Consider the following 19,003-nt stretch of genomic DNA (forward strand, 5'->3'; position numbering starts at 1 on the left):
CAGGCGGTGTCCAGCCTTTCTGCAGCCTGGTGCTGTCCCTGTCTCCGAGCACGCATAAGCACAGTCCTGCGGGCAGGGGGCTACGGGGACCATGGGGCCATCCCCTCTGGACCCCAGGGACGTGGGGGGACGGTACTGGCCCCACAGCAGCTGTCAGAGGAGGGAAGAAAGGGTGACTGGAGGCTGGAGCTCACGTGGGTTTAATTGGGGGGGCGGGGGGGGCTCTGTGGGACAGCAGCTTGTACCAGGTTGGTGTAAAAACCGAACAGGATCCAGACATGGTTCTTTACACTGACGGGTACAGTAAATTCCAGAATTCCAGCAGCAATTTGAATCATGTTTTTGAAAAACGAACACAGACGAACACAGGGCGGGTGTCCCCGGGGCTGCCCCCTTCCGCAGGCCCCTGCATCATGGGGGCCCCGGGGCTGGGGCTCCCGCGCCGCCGGCCTGCGCAGGGTGGACGAGGCCCTGGCGTTTCCCGGGCGACGCAATAAATAGGAGAATCAAATGGAGAACCGAGGAACAGGCCTGTGTGGCAGGCCCCGCGCGGCGCACAAGGCTCTGCTCGGCCGGCGGCCAGGCCGACTCTTCACAGACCGAGGCAGGTCTCCGAGTCGGCGGCGCAGCCCCCCATCCGCCCACCGCCCCAGGCCCGCGGTCGCGCGGGGAGGAGAGGCGGGCCGTGGGCAGGGGTCTGGGCCGGGCGGTCCCACCCGCAGGACCCTCCCTGGGCCCCGGGGCGCTTAGCCCTCCCGGACGCTGACGCGCGGCTCGGCCAGGGAGCTGTGGATGATGCTGAGGATAGTCTCCAGGCCGCTGCCCTCCAGCAGCGTGCGGTGGTCCCCCTCGATCACGTGCACGGACACCTTGCCGTCGCACACCTGGGACAGGTTGTAGTCGGCGCCCAGGCCCTCGCCGTACACGCTGCCCGTCTTGGCGCGCAGCAGCGTCACGTTGCCGTGGTAGGTGGCCCGGGGGGTGTACTGCTCGGCCGCGCGCAGCTTGTGGTAGAAGGAGCGCGCCGCGAAGCTCAGCTCGCGGGGGTCCAGGCCCGCGTGGCTGCGCGTGATCAAGTCCACGGTGGCCGCCACGCGCTCCTCCAGGCCCTCGAGGGGCAGCAGCGCCTCCAGCACCTGCGGGAAGGGTCTCTGAGCCACCTGCTGCCCGGGGCCGGGGGTGGGGCCCGGAGACTGTGCTGTGGGGGAGGGTGGGCTTCCGGGCTGCCGCCCCCCCCCCCCCCCCCCCCCCCGCCGGCTCCCGGGACCCACCCTGTTGTGTTCCATGTCGGTGAACTGCTGCAGGAAGAAGCACATGGCCTCGGCCTCGGCCTCGGCCTCACAGCCAGGGGTCAGCTTCGCGCGGTAGCTCTGCGGGGAAAGAGGGGCTGCTGGAGCCGCTGGCCGGGCCGGGACCCTGGGGGTGGGGTCGGGAGTCCGCCGCCCCCACCGGGACCCTCACCTGCGTGTAGGCCAGCACATAGGCGTGCGAACCGTCGAACAAGAAGAGGCTGTTGTGCGCGGGGGTGGGGCCCTGCTGCGCGGCCTGCAGCTGCGAGCACATCTCGAAGGCCACGCAGGCCCCGTAGGAATAGCCGGCGATGCGGTAGGGCCCCTCCGGCTGCACCTGCCTGATGCACTCGATGTAGTAGGCGGCCAGACTCTGGATGCTGTCCAGGGGCGCGGCTGTGGGGCAGAAGGAGGCTCAGCCATGGGCAGGAGGGGCCTCCCCCGGGGAGCAGGGGCGGGGACAGGCACGCCATCCCGCGTCATCAGGGGCTGGAGACAGCCCGGCTGGCCGGGTCGCACCTCGAGTGCACTGTAGGCCGTAGGTGGGGATGCTGAGCTTGGACGCCAGGCTGTGGAACACAGTGATGGAGCCCTCGATGGGGTGCACCAGGAACAGGGGGCGCTCAGAGCTCTGCACCGAGTTGAGCCGTGTCAAGGTCGGGCCCTCGGGGTTCACCAGCAGGGTGCTGAGGTTCAGCTGGGCCTGCTGGCCGGCAGGGGTGTCCTCCTTGGGTGTGGGGGCTGCCAGCTCTGCGAGGAGGGGCGGATGTCAAGGAGGGCCAGGGGCACACAGGTCCCCCGGCGTGTGAACACCCCCCCGCCCCCCCCCCCCCCCCCCCAGCTGACCCAGGCTACGGGACTGGGGTGGGGGGTGGGCGGCACTAGGCCCCACTGAGGGCTCTCGGGAAGGGGCCAGATGGACGAACCTGACCTGCCCACGGGCCGATGGCACCGAAGGGCCCTGGTGCCACTCGAGGCACGTGCGCCCCAGACCCCGTAAGAGGAGCTCGGGCCACGGTGGCCCAGGGGCCTTCCCCTTCCTCCAGCTGCTCTCCCTGCGGTCACGCACCATTGGCTGTGCCAGCCTTCGAGGAAAGTTCCTGCAACTTCCGGAGCGTGAGCTGCCGGATGTCCCGCATGGACATCACCAGGTCGTGCTCGCGCTCCAACATCTGGCGCACCTCCACGCCCATGAGCGAGTCCAGACCCAGGTCTGCCAGCGAGCTGTCCAGGTTGACGGTGGCCAAGTCTCGGATGCCTGGGGACAGGCGCTCGGTTGGCAATTCGGGATGGGGAGCGGGGCCGGACGCCTCAGGGGCCAGGTCTCCGGAGCGAGGGCCGCGTCACTGCAGTTGGCATGCAACCCCCACCCGGCTCTGTGCGGACCCCTGGTGCCCGTCCCTCCCTTGGCGAAAAGGCAGGGCCTCTCTTAAAGCCGGGGAAACCGAGGCACGGGGGAGCAGAGCGTCTGCCAGTGTGGAAAGGCGTCTCCCTCACCCAGGATGTGGGCCACGGCCTCCATCGGGTCCTGCCGGCCACTGCCGTCATTGTGGGCAGTGGCCTTCTTCTCGGCCAGCACAAAGCTGCTCAGGACGGGGTGGGGCTGGTTCAGGAAGAGGTCCAGCACCTCCAAGCAGGAGGCAATCCGCTGCGGCAGCGTCCCGCCGATGACCGTATCGTTGGAGCCCATGGACTCCAGGATGATGCCCACGTCACCGATGGCGCCCCACTGAATGGCGAGGCCTACGGGACAGGGCCAGGGGGGCCGGGGTGAGTGTGGGCCCGAGGGGGGGCAGCGGCAGGTGGGGGCTGCTGGGTGAGGAGTGGACGGGCTCACCCGGGAGGCCGTCGTGCTGGCGCTTCTCACACACGCGCTCCATGGTGGAGTTGGCGAAGCCATAGTTGGTCTGGCCGGCGTTGCCGCGCCCGCAGCTCACGGAGGAGAAGGCCACAAAGTAGTCCAGCTCGGGGCACGCAGTTCGGGTCACCCTGTGGGCGCTCGAGTCACACCCTGCTGGCTGGCCCAGCCCACCTGCCGACGCGCCCAAGGGTCCCCACCTGCCCGTCTGCTTCCGCTTCCCTGAGCCCCCACGGAGGCCTGTGGCCTGGTCCCCGGGCGGCCGTGGGAAGGCCGTGTCGGGGGATGGGGATGGGACGGGGGCTCGTCCGCCTCACCTGTCCAGGTTCACGGTGCCGCTGTACTTGGGCCTGTTGACGTCCTGAAAGAGCTCAGGGGTTTGGTTCTCCAGCATGGCGTCTCTCAGGACCTGGGGACGAGGGACCCTCAGCACCTGCCCCCACCTCACGGCTTTGGAGGCTCGGCCTGGGAGAACCTTCCCTGGGGGGCCGGCTCCGGCCCCTTCAGAATCACACTCACCACGGCCAGGTTAAAGACGCCTCCCACGGGCCCCAGCTGCGTGGCCTCATCGATGAGGCTCTGGGCCCCATCCAGCGAGCTGGCGTTGCTGGTGGACACCAGGACCTGTATGCCCTGGCGCCTCCACTCACGGACCTGCTTGGCCTGGTAGCCTGTGGGACACAGGGCAGTGGGGTCGGGCCAACCGGGGGTCCTAACCCGGAGAGCACACAAGGGCCGAGCTGACCGGGTGCCCCCTGCAGCCCCAGGCCTGCTCACCTGTGCGGATCCCAGAGCGAGAGGTCAGCACGAGTTTCCGGGCCCCTCGCAGCACAAGCCACTGGGCCAGCTCCAGGCCGAAGCCGCCCAGGCCCCCGGTGATGACATAGCTCTTGTGGGCCGGGCAGTAGGTCCTGGACACGGCGGCCATCAGGGTGGGACCCGTCTCCCGCAGCACCGCCTCCGGCTCCTCCCTGCGCACCTGCAGTCCGAGCAGCAGCCGTGCTCGAGCGCTGCCCCTGGGGCTGGAGCGGGGGGAGCGGGGGGAGCGGGGGGGAGCCGGGGGAGCCGGGCCCCCTCCTCACCTGGATGACCACTTTGCCGATGTGTTTCCCTTGGGCCATGTAGCGGAAGGCGTCCTCCACCCGGTCCTTGGGGAACACGGTGCACTTGAGGGGCTGCACCACGCCGTCCCGGATGCCCGCCTTCAGCAGCGCAGCCACCTCCTGCCAGCTGTTCCCGCCTTCATCCATGAGCGAATCCAGCAGGACCCCGTGGAAGGTCACGTTCTTCAGGAAGACGGCCATGCCTGGGCGGATGGACGGGAGGGCTCACGGCCCACAGCCTACCCCGTGGACCCCGCACCCCCTCCCCCCGCTGGCCTCTTGCCACCTGCCCGCCCGCCCGCCCGCCCTGTCCATTGCTCGCCTCACCCAGCAGGTGGTTGTTCGAAAGGTCGAATTTGCCGATTTCCAGGAACCGGCCATGCTGGGCCAGGCACCGCACGCTGGCCTGTAGCTTTTCTTCTGCCAGAGAATTCAGGACCAGGTCCACACCTTGGGGGTGGGGGGAAGAGGGGTCCTCACTATCACACCTGGCCCAGGTCCGCAGGGCCAGGCCCTGTCGCTGCCTGGGCCGGTGAGGAAGGGGAGAGGAGAAGGCAGGGGTGTGGGCAGAGAACACAGAGGGACGTGCCGAGGACGCCCCCGGAGGCCCTCGAGCCACTCACCCTTCCCTGCTGTGTGCCGCAGCACGTGCTGTTCAAAGGACGTGTCCCGGGAGTTGGCGAAGCTGGTGTCGTCGAGCTGGGGGAACCTGGCCTGGAGGTACGCCCGCTTCTCGGCTGACCCTGGCGGGCAGAGGCGTGTCCCGGTGAGCCAGCCTGCAGGGCTGGGGCGGGGGGGCGGGGGTGGGGGGTGGGCAGCCCCGGGCTCCCTGGAGGGCCGGCGGACCTACCCACGGTAGTGAAGACGCGGCAGCCCAGGCTGAGGGCGATGGCGATGGCGGCCTGGCCCACGCCGCCCGAGCCTGAGTGGATGAGCACCGTCTCCCCGGGCTGCATGCGCCCCCGCACCACCAGCGAGTAGTAGGCGGTGGCGTAGACCACAGGCACCGAAGCCGCCTCCTCTAGGGTCCTGCGGGCACGGCGCAAGGGGTCAGCTCAGGACAGCCTCAGCCGTGGCCGTGGGGCCCTGGACTCGCAGCCCCACAGACTCACCAGCTGGAGGGCACCTCCCACAGGAAGTCCTGAGAGAGCAGGACGGAGGTAGCCAGGCCTTCAGCGGGCACCAGCCCCATGACACGCTTGCCGCCGGCGTCTCGGCCAGAGAACTCCATGCCCAGCAAACAGTTGCGGAGGGCCCACTTCCCTGGGGACAGACGGTGGGGGGTGAGCCGTGCGTCTCCCTAGGGGAGCCCAGGGTACAAGCTCAGGCCCGAGTGGCCTTCAGGTCGCTGAGCGCTGGCGGGGCAAGGAGCCCTCTTCCTCCCGGGTGCTGACCTGGAGATTTGGGCCTGGCTGTGCCGTGGTACCCGGCCCGTACCTGGGATGGCGTCAGGGGACAGCTTGCCCGTGGCCAGCATGATATCTCTGAAGTTGAGGGAGGCATAGTGGACGGCACAGAGCTGGACGCCGGGGCCGGTGAGCTGGGTGTGACGCAGAGGGGAGCAGACCCAGCGGATGGAGGAGAGGTCCCCCCGCGTGAGGACGTTCACGAAGGCGTGCTCGGTCTGCTCCTCTGGCAGGCCTGGGGGTGACAGGAGGCGGGGCTGCCACGGGGGCTTCCCAGGCAGGGTCTCCAGCCCCCCATCCTCCTCAGCACCCCCCCGCCCCCCCCCCCCCCCGCTACAAGGCAAGGAGCCGGTGGGGGGGGGGGGAGGGGGGAGACTCACCACGCTCCAGGGGGAAATGGCGGAAGGCCCCCCAGGCCCCGTCTCGGTAGACATTCATCACGAGGTCCCCCCGTAGCACCTTCTGCAGCTCCGAGGAGCCGGGGTCCAAACTGGGGGTGCGGGACGTGCTGCTGAGGTTGGACACCAGGATGCACCTGTGGGCAGCCGCACAGGTGAGACAAGGCTGCGTGGGGTGGGGTTGGGGGGGGGGCACCAGGAAGGTGAAGGAGGGCAGAAGGCGTGCAGCCGCGTCGAGTCCCTCACCGAATCCGGTGCCCGCCAGGCTCTCTGCGGAGACAGTTCACCAAGCCCACGACGCCTGAGTCGGGGCAGCTGGTGGCTGTTAGCCACACGGGCTGCTGGGAGGAGTCGGCCAAAATGTTCTGCAGGATGACAGAGGGGTTGGCCTCCGGGAGGGTCCCCAGGCCCAGGCACATGGTGCTGGGGGGCCCAGCCGAGACTGACCTTCAGGGAGTTCACCCACTGGAAACTGGGGTCCTCCACAGGCAGGAAGACAGGGCTGTCCTGTAGGACCGGCCGACGGCACAGGAAGAGCACAGAGCCGTAGAAGGACCTCTTCAGGGCCACCAGGTGCAGGGACGCCCCGGCAAACAGACTCTCCCACTCGTCCTGCACGTGGGGGGAGCAGTCAGTGCTTGCCCCGCCCCCCGGCCCCACCCCCGGCCTCCCGGCCCCGCCCCACCCCTGCACCTGGCTTAGGAGGCTCTGCTGGCCTCGCCGCGGCTCGGGGCAGGTGAGGAAGGCGACCGTCTCTCCAAGGGGGTGTCCTTTGAGCAGAGCGTGCAGCAGCAGGAAGCCGCCCTCCTTGAGAGCGGCCCCCATGTTGCCAACGGCCGTGGCCGGGTCACCGAGGCTGGCCACCGCACAGTTACACAGGAGGAGATCAGCTGAGCCCAGGCTGCCAGGGGCGGGGTCTGCAGGGTCCCACTGGCCCTGGGCTATGCCGTGCTGCTGCAGCTTGGCCTGCACGGCCTCCAGGGCCTGAGGGTGGCGGTCAGTGGCCGTGTACTCCAGCTGCAGCATGGGCTGGGTGTTAAGCAGCGCCGGGATGTGAGAATACAGGTGGCCATCGCCAGCCAGCACCTGGAGGTGGGGACAGCTTCCTGGATCGGCCGCCACCAGGCAGGCGTCCCGACGCAGGCCGGCGACGTCTGCCAGAAGGGCCCACCCGCCGACCTGGCCCAGGAGACCGCCGGCTAGCGTCAGCCCCGTCTGCGGCGCCCACGGAATCCCCTCTCCGAGCCCGCTGCTCGGCGCTCGGGGCAGGACGGCAAAGGACGGAAGGGCAGCACGGCCTCTGACCGGGCGAGCTCGCGGACTGGTCTGGTCTGCCCAGCCTGGGCCCGCACACGTTATGCTGGGCTGTCCGGACGGGCACCCACCTCCACGACCTTCATCTTGAGGCTGGGCATGTTCTCCAGGGCGGTGTCCACGCAGGCTTTGAGCGCCGGGGAAGCGAGGAGGCCGCTGAGCAGGGGGTCGTCCTGCAGCAGGGGCCTCTGTTGGGCCAGCAGCTGGCCCAGCTCCAGCTGGAGGCCCCCGTTGAGCTGCAGCTGGCAGGCGGCCACCAGCAGCCGGGGCAGGCCTTGCTTTGGAGGCTCCTGGGGGGCCTGGGCCCCGTCCAGCCCAGACACCACCATCTTCAGCCCCTGCTGGGCCACCTTGGTCTGCAGCGCCCGTGCCAGCCCTGGGGAGGGACGGGCACCGGACAGGGGTCTCAGCTGGGCCAGTGTTCCCCGAGCCCCCTCCCCCCGCCCCCACAGCAAATGCCCACTGCCTGGGCAGTCCGGCCCTCTAGGGCTAGGAGCTAGTAGCCTCCCGAGGGGTTCAAGGGGGCCGTGCTCCCCATAGAGGTGTGAGCCCCACAGAGAGTGGCCTCGGGACCCTGACCTCCCCAGCTGCACCCAGCCCACCAACCACCCCCCAGCTATCTGCATGGGTGCGAGCACTCCACAGGGGGTGGGCTGTGGGGCCGGGCCCCACCGTGGGCATCACACCCAGGCGGCTGGCCGGGACACAGCTGGGGTGGGGGTGGCCCGAATCCATCCTGGCTCCCTGTGCTCTCCCTGAAGTCCAGGAGCCTCTCGAGGAGGCAAGTCGAGGCCCCTGGGGAGCAGCAGGTTGCAAGCAACGGCGGGGTCCCGGTGGGGGGCTGGGCCTCACCCCTGCACAGCTGCAGCCCCTCCTGCAGGGCCGTGTCTCCAGCCAGGAGCCCCTCCTCCGTGTGCGGCGTGAAACAGAACTTCTCCAGGATGGGCGCAAACTGCTCCTGCTGCCGCCGTGGGGCCATCGAGGCGTGGAGGCCCGAGATGAGGACGCCGCCGGCCACCGTGCTGTTCAGACAACTGTTCACCACCACGTTGACCGCTGCAGAGAAAGGCTGAGTGAGCACGGGCAGTGCCCAGTGCAGGGACACAGGGGTGCGGGCACTGGGGCGCGGGGCTACCTTGGGCCTCGCCCTGCAGCGAGTACACCCTGCGCTGGTGGGTGGCGGGGTCGATGTGGACAGAGGTGATGCGGGTGGGCAGACGCAGGCCGCACTGGGCCAGGCCCAGGATGGATGTCTGCAGCATGGCATCCAGGAACGTCACCCAGTTGTTCTTCCACAGCAGCCGGCCCGCGTTGCCTGTGGAGAGGGGCCGTCAGTTTGGCTGGGCAGGCCTCAGGCTCACGGCACCCTCTCCCCCGCATGCCTTGACCCAGGCGCCCTTGGTGGCCCCTCACACCCAGAACAGCCCTCTCTCCACGCGGCTTGGGCACCTGGAGGCCGGGTGGCAGGTCAGGCTTGGTCCGGCCCTAAGGGAGGTGGCCCTGGGGCCCATTCCTGGAGTGTCGAGGGGGGATCTGGCACCCTACCTTCGAGGTTGGCCTCGAGGATGCCTTGAAAGTGAGGGCCGTAGTCATAGCCACGCAGCCTCAACTCTTTGTACACGTCCCTCTGGCTCAGGTGGAACGTAGCTGTGGGGTCCGTGGTGTCCGGGCCGTCCCGGCTGTCGAACAGCTTGGCGTCGGGGTCCTCCCACTGGTAAACCTTCCCTACAGGTGGGGGACAGGAGAGCCTGTGGGCGGGTGGAGTGGAGCTGGCAGCCAAGGGTCCCCTCGGAGGCCAAGCCCAGTGGAGACCCTGCAGCCGGGCCAGGCACCATCTGCTCACCGCTCACTATCAGGTTGCCGTTCTCAGACACCTCGAAGGTACGGGAAGCCTGTAGCAGCCGCACTTCCAAGGGCACGGTCCCTAGGGACGGCAAGGCGGGAGATCAGCGGTGGGGGTCAGCGGCCAGCCCTCCCACCCCGGCCCTGGCGGCCAGCCCGTCTCACCGGTCTTGGGTAGGACAGTAGCCTGGTGCAGTGTCACGTCCTCAAACACCACGGGTACTTGTTCCATGTTTTGACTCAAGGTCCGTGCCAGAGTCTTCCAGACCAGGCACAGGTAGCCGGTGGCGGGGAAGAGGACGCGGCCGTCGATGCAGTGGTCCACCAGATAGTGGTCAGGGGATTCAGGGCTGATGCCTGCACGGGCCGGGCCTTAGTGCCGGTGCCCAGGAGGGAGCACCCTCGCCCCCCCCCCCCGCCCCCCCTCAGCCCCGACTCACTGATGTTGCAGACGGTGGAGGCAGAGGAGCCACTGGAGCCGCTGGGGAAGTCCTTGGCGGTGGGGACGTCCCAGGTCTGACTGTGGTCCCACTTGATGTGAGGGGAGATGAGAGGAGTGCCCCGGGGCACCGGGAACTCCACGGGTGGAAGCAGGCCATTGGGGTTGACATCGAAGCTGTGGGTGGGGCAAAGGTTTGAGGGGCTCGCCCAGGCCAGGTGGCCTTGCCTGGGGCTACCTTGTCCTACCCACGGCCAGCCGTCTCCCAGAAGACCCGGGGCAAGGCCAGGGTAGGGCGAGGGCTCGGCACCTGCCAGCCCACTTCCCGGGGAAGACCTCACTCTGCGGCCTGGTTAACACACCTCGTTATGGGGGACAAGCCTGGAATGGACGCACCCCCGCCCAGACCCCCGGTCCCCCAGCAGGGGCGGCCGACTCACCCCAGCAGATGCAACTTGCCCACGTTGCTGAGGAAGAACTCCAGGTTGTCTCTTTGGTCCTTCTTCATCAGAGGGATGATGGTACAGCTGGACTTCAGGCCTCTCTTGAGGACGGCCTGGGAGAGCAGACGGGCTTGGCCTTCCTGACTCGGTCCCCCGCTGACCCCCGGGCCCGGCAGACAGGCTTGGCCTTCCTGACTGGGTCCCCCTGCCCCCGGGGCCCAGGCCATCGGCTTCTCTTGGCCGCTGGCCCCAACGCGCCAAGACTGCTGCCCTCACCCCGGTTCCCACCAGTGCGCACCTGCAGCAGGGCGTGGGGGGCGATCTCCAACACCACGGCGTCCCCGGGCACGTGCCACAGCGCCTCCTGGAACAGCACGGGGCTCACCAGATTGTTGACGTTATACTCCGCCGAGAACGTGCGGGCCAGGTTGCCCTGCCACTGGGCCTCGGGGATGGAGGTACTGAGCCAGCGTGCCGAGCGGGGCCGCGGCTCCCGGATCACCTGTGCACAGGACGTGGGTCAGGCCTCTGCTGCCCTGCCTCCGGGAGCCCCCGCCTCCGGGGAGCCCAAGGGTGGCCAGCCCACCTTCTTGAGGGCCTGAAGCAATGTGGGGGCGATGGAGTCCATGAAGTAGGAGTGGAAGGCCATGCCGCCCGTCCGCACCTCCTTGGCAAACACACCCTCCTGCTTCAGCTCCGCCACGAATGCAGCCACCTCGGCCTAGGGACGGAGATGTCAGGGGGCTGGACGAGTGGATCTGGGCCGTCCCCCCAGGGCGCCTGAGGGACGGAGCAGGGACTTGGGGACAAGCCTCGCCTCCTAGGCCCCACCTGCGGTCCCGAGATGGTCACTGTGTCCTCAGAATTGTGGCAGGCGGGCACGACACCAGGGGGGCAGCGCTGCTTACACTCCTCCCAGGACAAGCCTGTGGGCAGGGACGGCCTCAGGGGGCAGCTGCGGGGAGCCAGGGGGCCCTGCCCGAGAGCAAGACACTGCCCAGGGCGGGCCCTAATGACAGGGGTATGGTAATGACAGCCGCGGAGCGGTGCCTTTATGGGCCGCTCTCACTCCTGCTGTGTTTGATCTCAGGGGAAGGTGTCCTCCCTGGTGCCCCACAGGCCAGGAGCGGGCCTGGGAGTTAGGTCTGGGCTCCTAACACCTCTCCTGCCAGCTCTTTAGGGCGGTGGCTCTCTGAGGTGCCCCTCCCAGCCTGCCCGAGGCATCACAGCCCAGCCTGCCCGAGGCATGATCACGTCCGCCCCTTCCCCTGAAGCCTCCAGGAATAGATGCCGGCGGAGGAGAGCCAGGACCAACCATCCCGACAACCCTGGGGCTTCGTGTGTGTGTGTGTGTGTGTGTGTGTGTATACGAGGGGAGAGCTGTCCCCACCTGGCTTCAGCTCAGGCGCGTGGAAACGGCACCAGCATTTACAAACGCGCCTCAGTAAACGTGCTAGATGTCAAGGCCAGGGTGCGTGGGAGGCCACTACGGCGGGTCCTGAAAGGGTGCTGGGGTCTGTCACTCTGCTCTGAGGACGGCGGCCAGCGTGGCCCCCCCAGGACCCCGCCTCTGCCCAGCGTGAGTACCAGGAGTGCTAGGAAGACAGACCTCCCTGGACACCCTTAAGGCTGTGGGCCACACGGGATGGGGGACCGTGCGGGGACACCCACCGACGGCCGCCATGGTCCCCGGTGGGATGTTGGTCTCCTTGATGCACTGGCCCCTCCAGTAGGCGGCGAGGATGGCCTCCTCCTGAGAAAGGCAGCCATCTGCGTAGCCGCAGGCCACCTCACCCAGGGAGTGCCCGATGATTCCGTCGGGCCGCAGACCCATGGAGTTCAGCAGGTCTATGAGGGCGATCTGGGGGTGGGGTTGGGGGGGGGGTGGAACACAACACATCATGCCAGTCCTGGGGACACCAGGCTGGCCACATGCACGGTCACAGCAGCCTTGTCAAGCCCGGTGCCCGCTCCCCTCCCCACGGTTTCTCGTCCTGCCCACCGGCCCCCAGGCCCCGCAGGTGCACCTGGATGGCGGTGAGGCTCACGAAGGCGTGGACGATGTCATCAAAGGTGGCCTCGTCTGTGCTCAGCAGCAGCTCAGACACCTGCAGTCCCAAGGGCTTCACGGCCTCGTCGGAGCGCAGGATGGAGTCCCGGAAGCTGCCCAGGCGCATGAGGCTCAATCCCATCCCGCACCACTGTGCGCCCATCCCTGTTCCAGCGAGAGGCGTCAGGGGTGGGGGCCGCGCAGCCCTGACCACCCGCGCACCCGCCGGGGAGGGCCTGGGGAGCAGGGTCCTCACCCGAGCAGATGAACCAGAGCGGACGCTTGCCAGCGGCCACCTGCTGTACCTCCTGGCTGCCGCCCTTGCCACCCAGCACGGTGTAGCCCCGGAAGGGCATGGCGGTGGGGGGGATGGCCGCGATGTCATTGAGCATGCTCACGAAGGCCAGGTCCTGGCTGTGCCGGTGGCCTTGCTCCAGCAGGCAGTGCACGGCCTCCGGGGTGCGTCCGCTGGCCCGCAGCAGACGGGGCAGAGAGGCGTGCCGGGCGGGGGCCAAGGGCAGCCGCGGATTGGGCTGGAGAATGACGTGCACGTTGGAGCCGCCGAAGCCGAACGAATTGATACACACGTTGCCTCCGCGGACGGGCAGGGGCTGCTGCACCACCTGCAGCCGTCCGTCCTGGAGCGCGGGGATCTCGGTGTTCGGGCTCCGGAAGTGCAGGTTGGGGGCCCAGAGCCCATGCTCCAGGGACAGCAGCACCTGTGGGTGGCTCGGAGTTGGTGGGGCGGCTGACCTCACACTCCCTACCTGGGGCGGGGGTTCCCCCTCCTGAGACCACACTACAGGCCCTGCCCCCCACATTCACCCTGCCGTGACAGAGGGACCCGGTGACCTAACCACACGCCCCTTCCCCTCTCTGGGCCTTGTGCCTTCACCTGGGGCCCCACTGACCCTCCAGGCTGATGGGCTAGGGGACCTGGACACAAAGGCCCCTCCCAGGCCTCACCCCTAGTCCCGATCCTTGCAGGAACTACAAACAGATTCCTGTGTCAGCCCGAAGGAGCTGAGAGCGTCAGGAAGCCCCCACCATACCCGGAAACTACCACTGCTTGGTCTCCCCACAGACCACCCAGCCCCCACTGGCTGGTGAGGAGGCTGTGGGACCGGCGGCAGCGGCGGGGGGAGGAGGGGGGGTGAAGGATGGGGCACCTGTCTGGGGGCGTCCCAGCCACTTCACCTAGCTGAGGGTCTGACCCACAGGGAGCCAGGGTAAAGACCTGTCCTATACTCGTGCCCTGCTGTCCGGGCCTCGATGGCCGGCACCCCACGGCACAGCCTTGCCTGGCACGCGGGATGGCTCCAGACCAGCCCACCCACCTTGGCCAGAGCCGCGAGCCCTGAAGCGGGCTCCGGGTGCCCCATGTTCGACTTGGTGGACCCGATCAGCAGGGGCTCCTGGCGGGAGGAACACAGGACTTGGGCGATGCCGTTCAGCTCCTGGGGGTCCCCCACCTGCAGAGGACAAAAGGGAAGGTCAGGACCCCACCTGGGCGCCTCTTAGGAGCGAGGCGTGGACCCCACCTAGGCGCCTCTTAGGACCGAGGCGTGGATGTGGCTCTCACCTTGGTCCCTGTGCCGTGGGCTTCGATATACTCGAGGGACTCTGGGCTCAACCCAGCCGGCTCGTACAGCGAGCGGATGAGCTGTTCTTGCGCCTCCCCGGAGGGGAAGGTCACACCTGCGGGAAGAGCCAGGCCTCAGTCCCCAGCCGCCGACCGCCTGCGGTGGGCTGGCCTGGCCCCTCGGGCCCCCAGCCGCACCCACCTTGCTCCTTGCAGCCGTCCGTGTTGGTGCCGGCGTTGAGGATGGTGGCATACACACGCCGGGCCAGGGACTTCTTGGTCAGCAGGACGGCCACCACGGCCTCCGCACGGCAGTAGCCGTCCCCTGAGGGCAGAGGACACCTGTGTTGGCGCCAGGCCCCCGAGGCCGGGAGCTCGGGGCGGAGCTGGGCGAGCTGGCGTCAGATGGGAGCCGGGGTGCGAGCACCGTCCGCCGGCCCCCTCACCCCCCGCCCGCAGCTCACCGGACTCGTCGAAGGCCTTGCAGGTTCCGTCGGGGCTCAGCATGCCGAGCTTCATGAACTGCACGGAGGTGTTGGGCTTGAGCAGGATGTTGAGGCCGCCCACGATGGCTGCGGGGCACTCTCCCCTGCGGATGGCCTGGTAGGCGTTCTGAAGGGCCAGCAGGCTGGAGGAGCAGGCTGTGTCCAGAGCGATGCTGGGCCCTGCAAGCGAGAGGCTCTAACAGGGCGCCCCCCACCACTCGCCCCAGTCCCCCTTCCTGGGGGGAGCCAGAGGCCGGGAGGGGCCGGGTGGGGACCCACCTTTAAAATCAAAGAAGAAGGAGAGGCGGTTGGCCATCATAGCCCGCTGGCAGCCCACCATGCTGTAGCCCAGGAGAGTCTCGGGGTCTCGGCTCAGAGCCTCTGAGGCCTCCGAGCCACTCACACCCACCCAGACGCCTGTGTGTGTCCCTCGCAGGGTAGCCGGGTTGATGCCTGCAGGAGACAATGGTAGAGCCTGGCAGCCAGGCCTGCTAGAGAGCACCCAGCCCGCACCCACTCCAGGGGCGAGGCCTCACCTCTCGGCCTCTCTGGCTTGGGTGTGGGGGGGACCTCATCTCAGCCTAACTCTGGAGGGGCCTGAGCAGGACAGCCGGCCCAGGTAGGGCTGAGGACAGATAAGTGGGTCACGAGGAACCAGGGGCCCAAGGGACAGATGGGGCTCCAGGCTCTGGGGTTAGGCAGAGGCCAGAGACAGCTGGAGGTAAGGACAGAAGGCAGCATTGTCCCCAGGATACTCCCCTGGCCCCTGGTGTCACCAGCAGGGTCTGGCAAGCCCCGATGACCAATGAGCACCCAAGCACCAAGGGCAGCCTACTCTAGGACGGGCCGAGATAAGGAGACAGAGGAAGACAAAGGCTAAGTGTCCAGGCTGGGAAAGGAGGGAGGGACCCTGGCCAGCCCCTGGGGAATGGCGTCCAAGGTCTCTGGGTGGGGTCCGGGCAGTGGGAAGCCTCTGCCCGTCCTTCGCCTCAAGGTGCTGTGTGCAGGTCGGGCCCCGGGCCCGGCCGGCACCTGCTGCAGGGTGAGAGAGCCGAAAGGCCAGGACTGGCCCCCACCCCCACCTGCCGAGGCACCACACCCACATGGCTGGCCTCCTCTCCATGCCCCTGGGGCGGCAGGGACAGGTGTGCTCCCCGTGACAAAGGACAGCTGCCTTGAGGTACCCGTCCAAGGCCAGACACGGCCCAGAGAGAGGAGTGGAGAGTGGGAGTCCTGGGGGCAGCATCCCGCCTCCTGCCCTGCCTGGCACTCCACCGGGGCCCCGAGATCAGCTGTACGTTGGGGAGGGAGGAAACTGGGCCACCTGGGCATGTCAGGGACACCTTGGTGTGCAGTTGTGAAACCCCCGACCCGCTAACAGGCCTACACCTCCCAAGACCATTGGCCCTGGACCAGGGCCCAGGAGAGCCACGGTGGCTTCTGCTTCTGCCTGGATTTCTGCGCTTTGTGACACTTCTAGCCTGAGCACGGGTTGCTTTTAGAAGCGAGAAAGGGTAACGCTGTCGTGTCTTCTGGGGGAGCGGGGACTGCAGAGACCGGCCCCCGGCCCTGAGGTGGCCACAGCTGGCCAGCGGCCTCCCGAGGACCCACCTCCATCCAGGATGGCCTCGTAGGTGACCTCCAGTAGCAAGCGCAGCTGGGGGTCCATTGTGTGAGCCTGCTTTGGGTGGACCCCGAAGAAGGAGGCATCGAACTTGGACAGGTCCTTTAGCTTGCCGGTACGCTTGGGCAGGCCGTAGAGTCCTGCAGACAGAGGTAGGTGGAGGGCTGTGGGCCCCGAGTGACCGACAGCAAAGTCCCTGCTGTGATGGGGAGGCCGCAAGCTCTCCAGGGGGACCAGGCAGCAGCCCCAGAAGCAGGGCCTAGTGCTGCTGGGCCTGGGGTGCCACTGGCACCACGTGGCCGACTAAGACCCCAGCCGTGCTCTGAGAAGGGGACCCACTGGGCGGGCCTCAGAGCAGGGCACAGTGGGGACGGTGCCTCCCCCAACCCACCGCTGTCCTAGCTGGAGACCCTCTCTGCCTGGCCTGCCGTTGCCTGGCTGTTGAGATCGGGCCAGACTCTACCGTGCTGACTCACATCCCGTAGATCAGGTAGAGCCGCTCTGCAAAAAATCCTACTGGGCGGGAGGGAGTCAGACCAGCTTCCCAAGAGAGCTGGTGTCTTATCTGACGGCCCGGGACTCGTGGGCCGGCAGGGACAGAGTAGTGGGTGGCGGGGCCAGAAGCACCTTCCCCGCCTGGCCTCACCCCGGCTCTGCTCCCCCAGCAGATCACCTGGCTTGACTATGACATGGGCGGACGCACACCCGGGTTGGCCCTCGGCCTCCCAGTCCCCGGCTCCGAGGCCCCTCCGGGCAGCAAGGCTCCGCAGTTAGGACTGGGACTCAGGCTGGAGCTGGTCTGCTCCGGGCAGCCGGGAGGCTGCACCCACAGCAAGCACAGGAGAGGGGCGTCCACGTGGGAGGGGAGCCTCAGGACCACCCGCTCACCTGCCTTCCACCTCCTGTCATCGTCTGTCACCATGTCCACGCTGCCGATGAGGTTGGCCCAGAACTCCTCCATGTTCTCCGACTCGGGCAGCTTCCCGGACATGCCAGCAATCACAACGTCCTCCATGGCTGCTCTGTGCAGGGGGAGTAATGTGGGGGCCTGGCGCTGGTCATATCCGGCTGCCAGACCACCAGGCTGCAGCCTCTCCCCCGGCTTTCTAACCCCACAGCACCACCTACGGGTTTGTGAGCGGTGAGACCAAGATCCAGGAGGCCAGCTCCTGCGCCCTGGGCTGGCCAGGACAGACGCCTCAGGTGCATGGGGGAGTCCACACTGGTCCAGCCAGCCCCTACTTTTCACTGGGACGACTGGACCCTCTGGCCTTTGGCACTGGCCTGGCACTTCTGGGGCCCTGGCCTGGGGTGACCACCCCCCCCCCCCATGGCCCTGCTGCCTCATATCTGGACCCCAACAGTCCCTGCGACCTCTGCAACCTGCCGCTGGGGTGCTCCTGGGAGAGGGCCTCACAGAGGGCAGCAGGCAAGGCCATCCCAGAAGGGCCGAACTCCTCCTAAGACAAGACCGCTGGGCACTCGATCTGTTAAGAGCTAACCCGGTGAATTAAGCAAACAAAAAAGAAAGGGTACCGAGATTTGAGGAAAGGAAATATGGCAGTGGGGGAACGCCGACCCACTCTAACCAGTGGGCCCTGCACTCCAGTGCATCCCAGGCCGCTCTCCATGCTGGGGGCAGGGGCCGACTGTCACTCAGGGCAGCCCTCAAACTGCACCTAAACCTCGAAGGGCTCTGGGGAAAAGACGGCCCCTGCCCAGAGTTGGGCCCACCCAGCCAGTCTAGCCCCTCCAGCAGGCAGAACCGTTCCTGGTTCTGGCCTGCAAGTGCTGCCCAGGCCCGCACACCTGTGCAGGTGAGGAGGCAAAGGGACACTGCTGGCCTAACTCCACACAGCCTGCCTGGCCATCCGGACTAAGGTCCCCGAGGCCCCCCCTGCAGAGAAAGCCCAGGCCACCCTGGGCTTAGGGGTCCAGGAACGGGGCCCCTGGACAGCCCCTGAAGAAGGGTGCAAGGCCAGAGTTACTCTGGCAACTTCCGCCAAGGCCCGAAGGCCTCGTGGCACTAATGAGCGGCAGGCACGGCAGCCCGCCGCCCTCCCGGGTCTCCGGGTCCCTCTGAGCAAGGGCGCGTGAGCCGAAAGCAGCGTCTTCCTTGGGCGGCGCGGCAGCCCCGAGTCCCGGCCGGGAGGGAGCCCCCACCCCCGGCGCTGAATAAAGAGCCCTTTGGCGGCCCGGAGGCTCCAGCGCCCGGGCGGCAGCTTCCCCCTGAGCGCGCCCGCTGTTCTCCCTACTTGCTATTCACGCCGAGTCCGGCGCGGCCCGGGCAGGGGCTGGAGACCCCGCGGCGCCGACCTCGCCCCGCCGCCACCGCCAGCCCGCCCTCCAGAACTTCGGGGTTCCGCGCGGCGCCCACGTGATGGAGACTGGTGCCCCCCCCACCCCCGCCGTGCTCCCGGAGTCCTGGATCGCGCTGGGCCGCGTCCCTCCGGCACCGGGCGCGGGGGATGCCGCGGGCGGAACGGGTCGGCGGCCAAGCCCGCGTGGCCCAGCCCGCAACCAAAATGGCTGTTCGCGGCGCCCGGGCGTGCGCCCCTCGCCATCGCCCACCTGCCCCGCCGGGCCTCCGGGCGCCCGAAGCCGGCGCCCCGATCACCCAGGCCGGGGACTCGGACTCGGAGCCCGCGACCTGGCCGGCCGACCTCTCCCCTCGGGCGTCCCCCGGGCCCCGAGCCCGGCCGTGCCGCTCATACCTGGTCTGGGCGCGGGTGGCGGGCGGAGCGGGCGGCGGGGCGCGAGGATGGAGCGCGGCGGCGGAGGGGAAGCCGGGCCGCTGCCGTCTCTCTGGCTCCCTCTAGGCCGGCGCCGACTCTATTTAACCGCGGCCGTCCCCGCGCGGACACGCCACATGGGCTGACAGCTTGGCTGCGCCGCCCAGGCCAATGAGCGTCGGGGCTGCGCCCCGGGACCCGGCGCGCCGCCGCCAGTGGGGTGATGCGGCGCGCCGCCGCGCCGCCGGGACCTGGCGCGGGGGCGCGCAGGGCTGGGGGACCCGGCGCCCGGGGGGCGCCACGGGGGGCTCCGCATCACCCCCGCCCCCGGCTTCCGTGCCCCGCCCCCAGGGCCCGTGGCGCGGAACCGCCGGCGGCGCACGCGCAAGCGCAGGGGATTGAGCCCGCGGCAGGCCCCCGCCCCCTCCCGGGGCCGCC

The 19,003-nt window shown here is 68.6% G+C and overlaps 1 protein-coding gene across 3 annotated transcripts; it reads right to left on the reverse strand.

The window, feature by feature from the left end:
• Nucleotides 1-316: 316 nt before the first annotated feature.
• On the reverse strand, nt 317-18,761 carry FASN (fatty acid synthase). Of its 3 annotated transcripts, none has more exons than XM_078437977.2 (42): nt 18,548-18,761; nt 16,722-16,881; nt 15,821-15,973; nt 14,489-14,662; nt 14,189-14,389; nt 13,927-14,049; nt 13,725-13,840; nt 13,480-13,614; nt 12,399-12,861; nt 12,120-12,307; nt 11,764-11,953; nt 10,924-11,018; nt 10,679-10,813; nt 10,391-10,594; nt 10,090-10,205; nt 9,651-9,826; nt 9,376-9,567; nt 9,212-9,292; nt 8,914-9,093; nt 8,504-8,683; nt 8,221-8,424; nt 7,440-7,744; nt 6,748-7,140; nt 6,502-6,666; nt 6,301-6,419; nt 6,037-6,191; nt 5,688-5,891; nt 5,363-5,513; nt 5,101-5,279; nt 4,874-4,993; nt 4,578-4,700; nt 4,230-4,453; nt 3,925-4,126; nt 3,667-3,818; nt 3,465-3,556; nt 3,127-3,278; nt 2,787-3,032; nt 2,359-2,547; nt 1,809-2,039; nt 1,462-1,685; nt 1,272-1,370; nt 317-1,136 (listed from the first exon to the last, which is right to left on the reverse strand). In XM_078437977.2, exons 2-42 carry the CDS (start codon nt 16,846-16,848, stop codon nt 747-749), a joined length of 7,548 nt encoding a protein of 2,515 aa, XP_078294103.2. In that variant the 5' UTR covers nt 16,849-16,881; nt 18,548-18,761; the 3' UTR covers nt 317-746. The 3 variants fall into 3 exon arrangements, with proteins under 3 accessions (XP_078294103.2, XP_078294101.2, XP_078294102.2); XM_078437975.2 differs by having other exon boundaries at nt 16,722-16,855; nt 18,548-18,662; XM_078437976.2 differs by having other exon boundaries at nt 16,722-16,850; nt 18,548-18,656.
• Between the last annotated feature and the right edge of the window lie 242 nt (nt 18,762-19,003).

This window comes from Panthera onca, chromosome E1 (genome assembly GCF_046562875.1).
Source record: "Panthera onca isolate mPanOnc1 chromosome E1, mPanOnc1 haplotype 2, whole genome shotgun sequence".
Lineage (NCBI taxonomy): Eukaryota > Metazoa > Chordata > Mammalia > Carnivora > Felidae > Panthera > Panthera onca.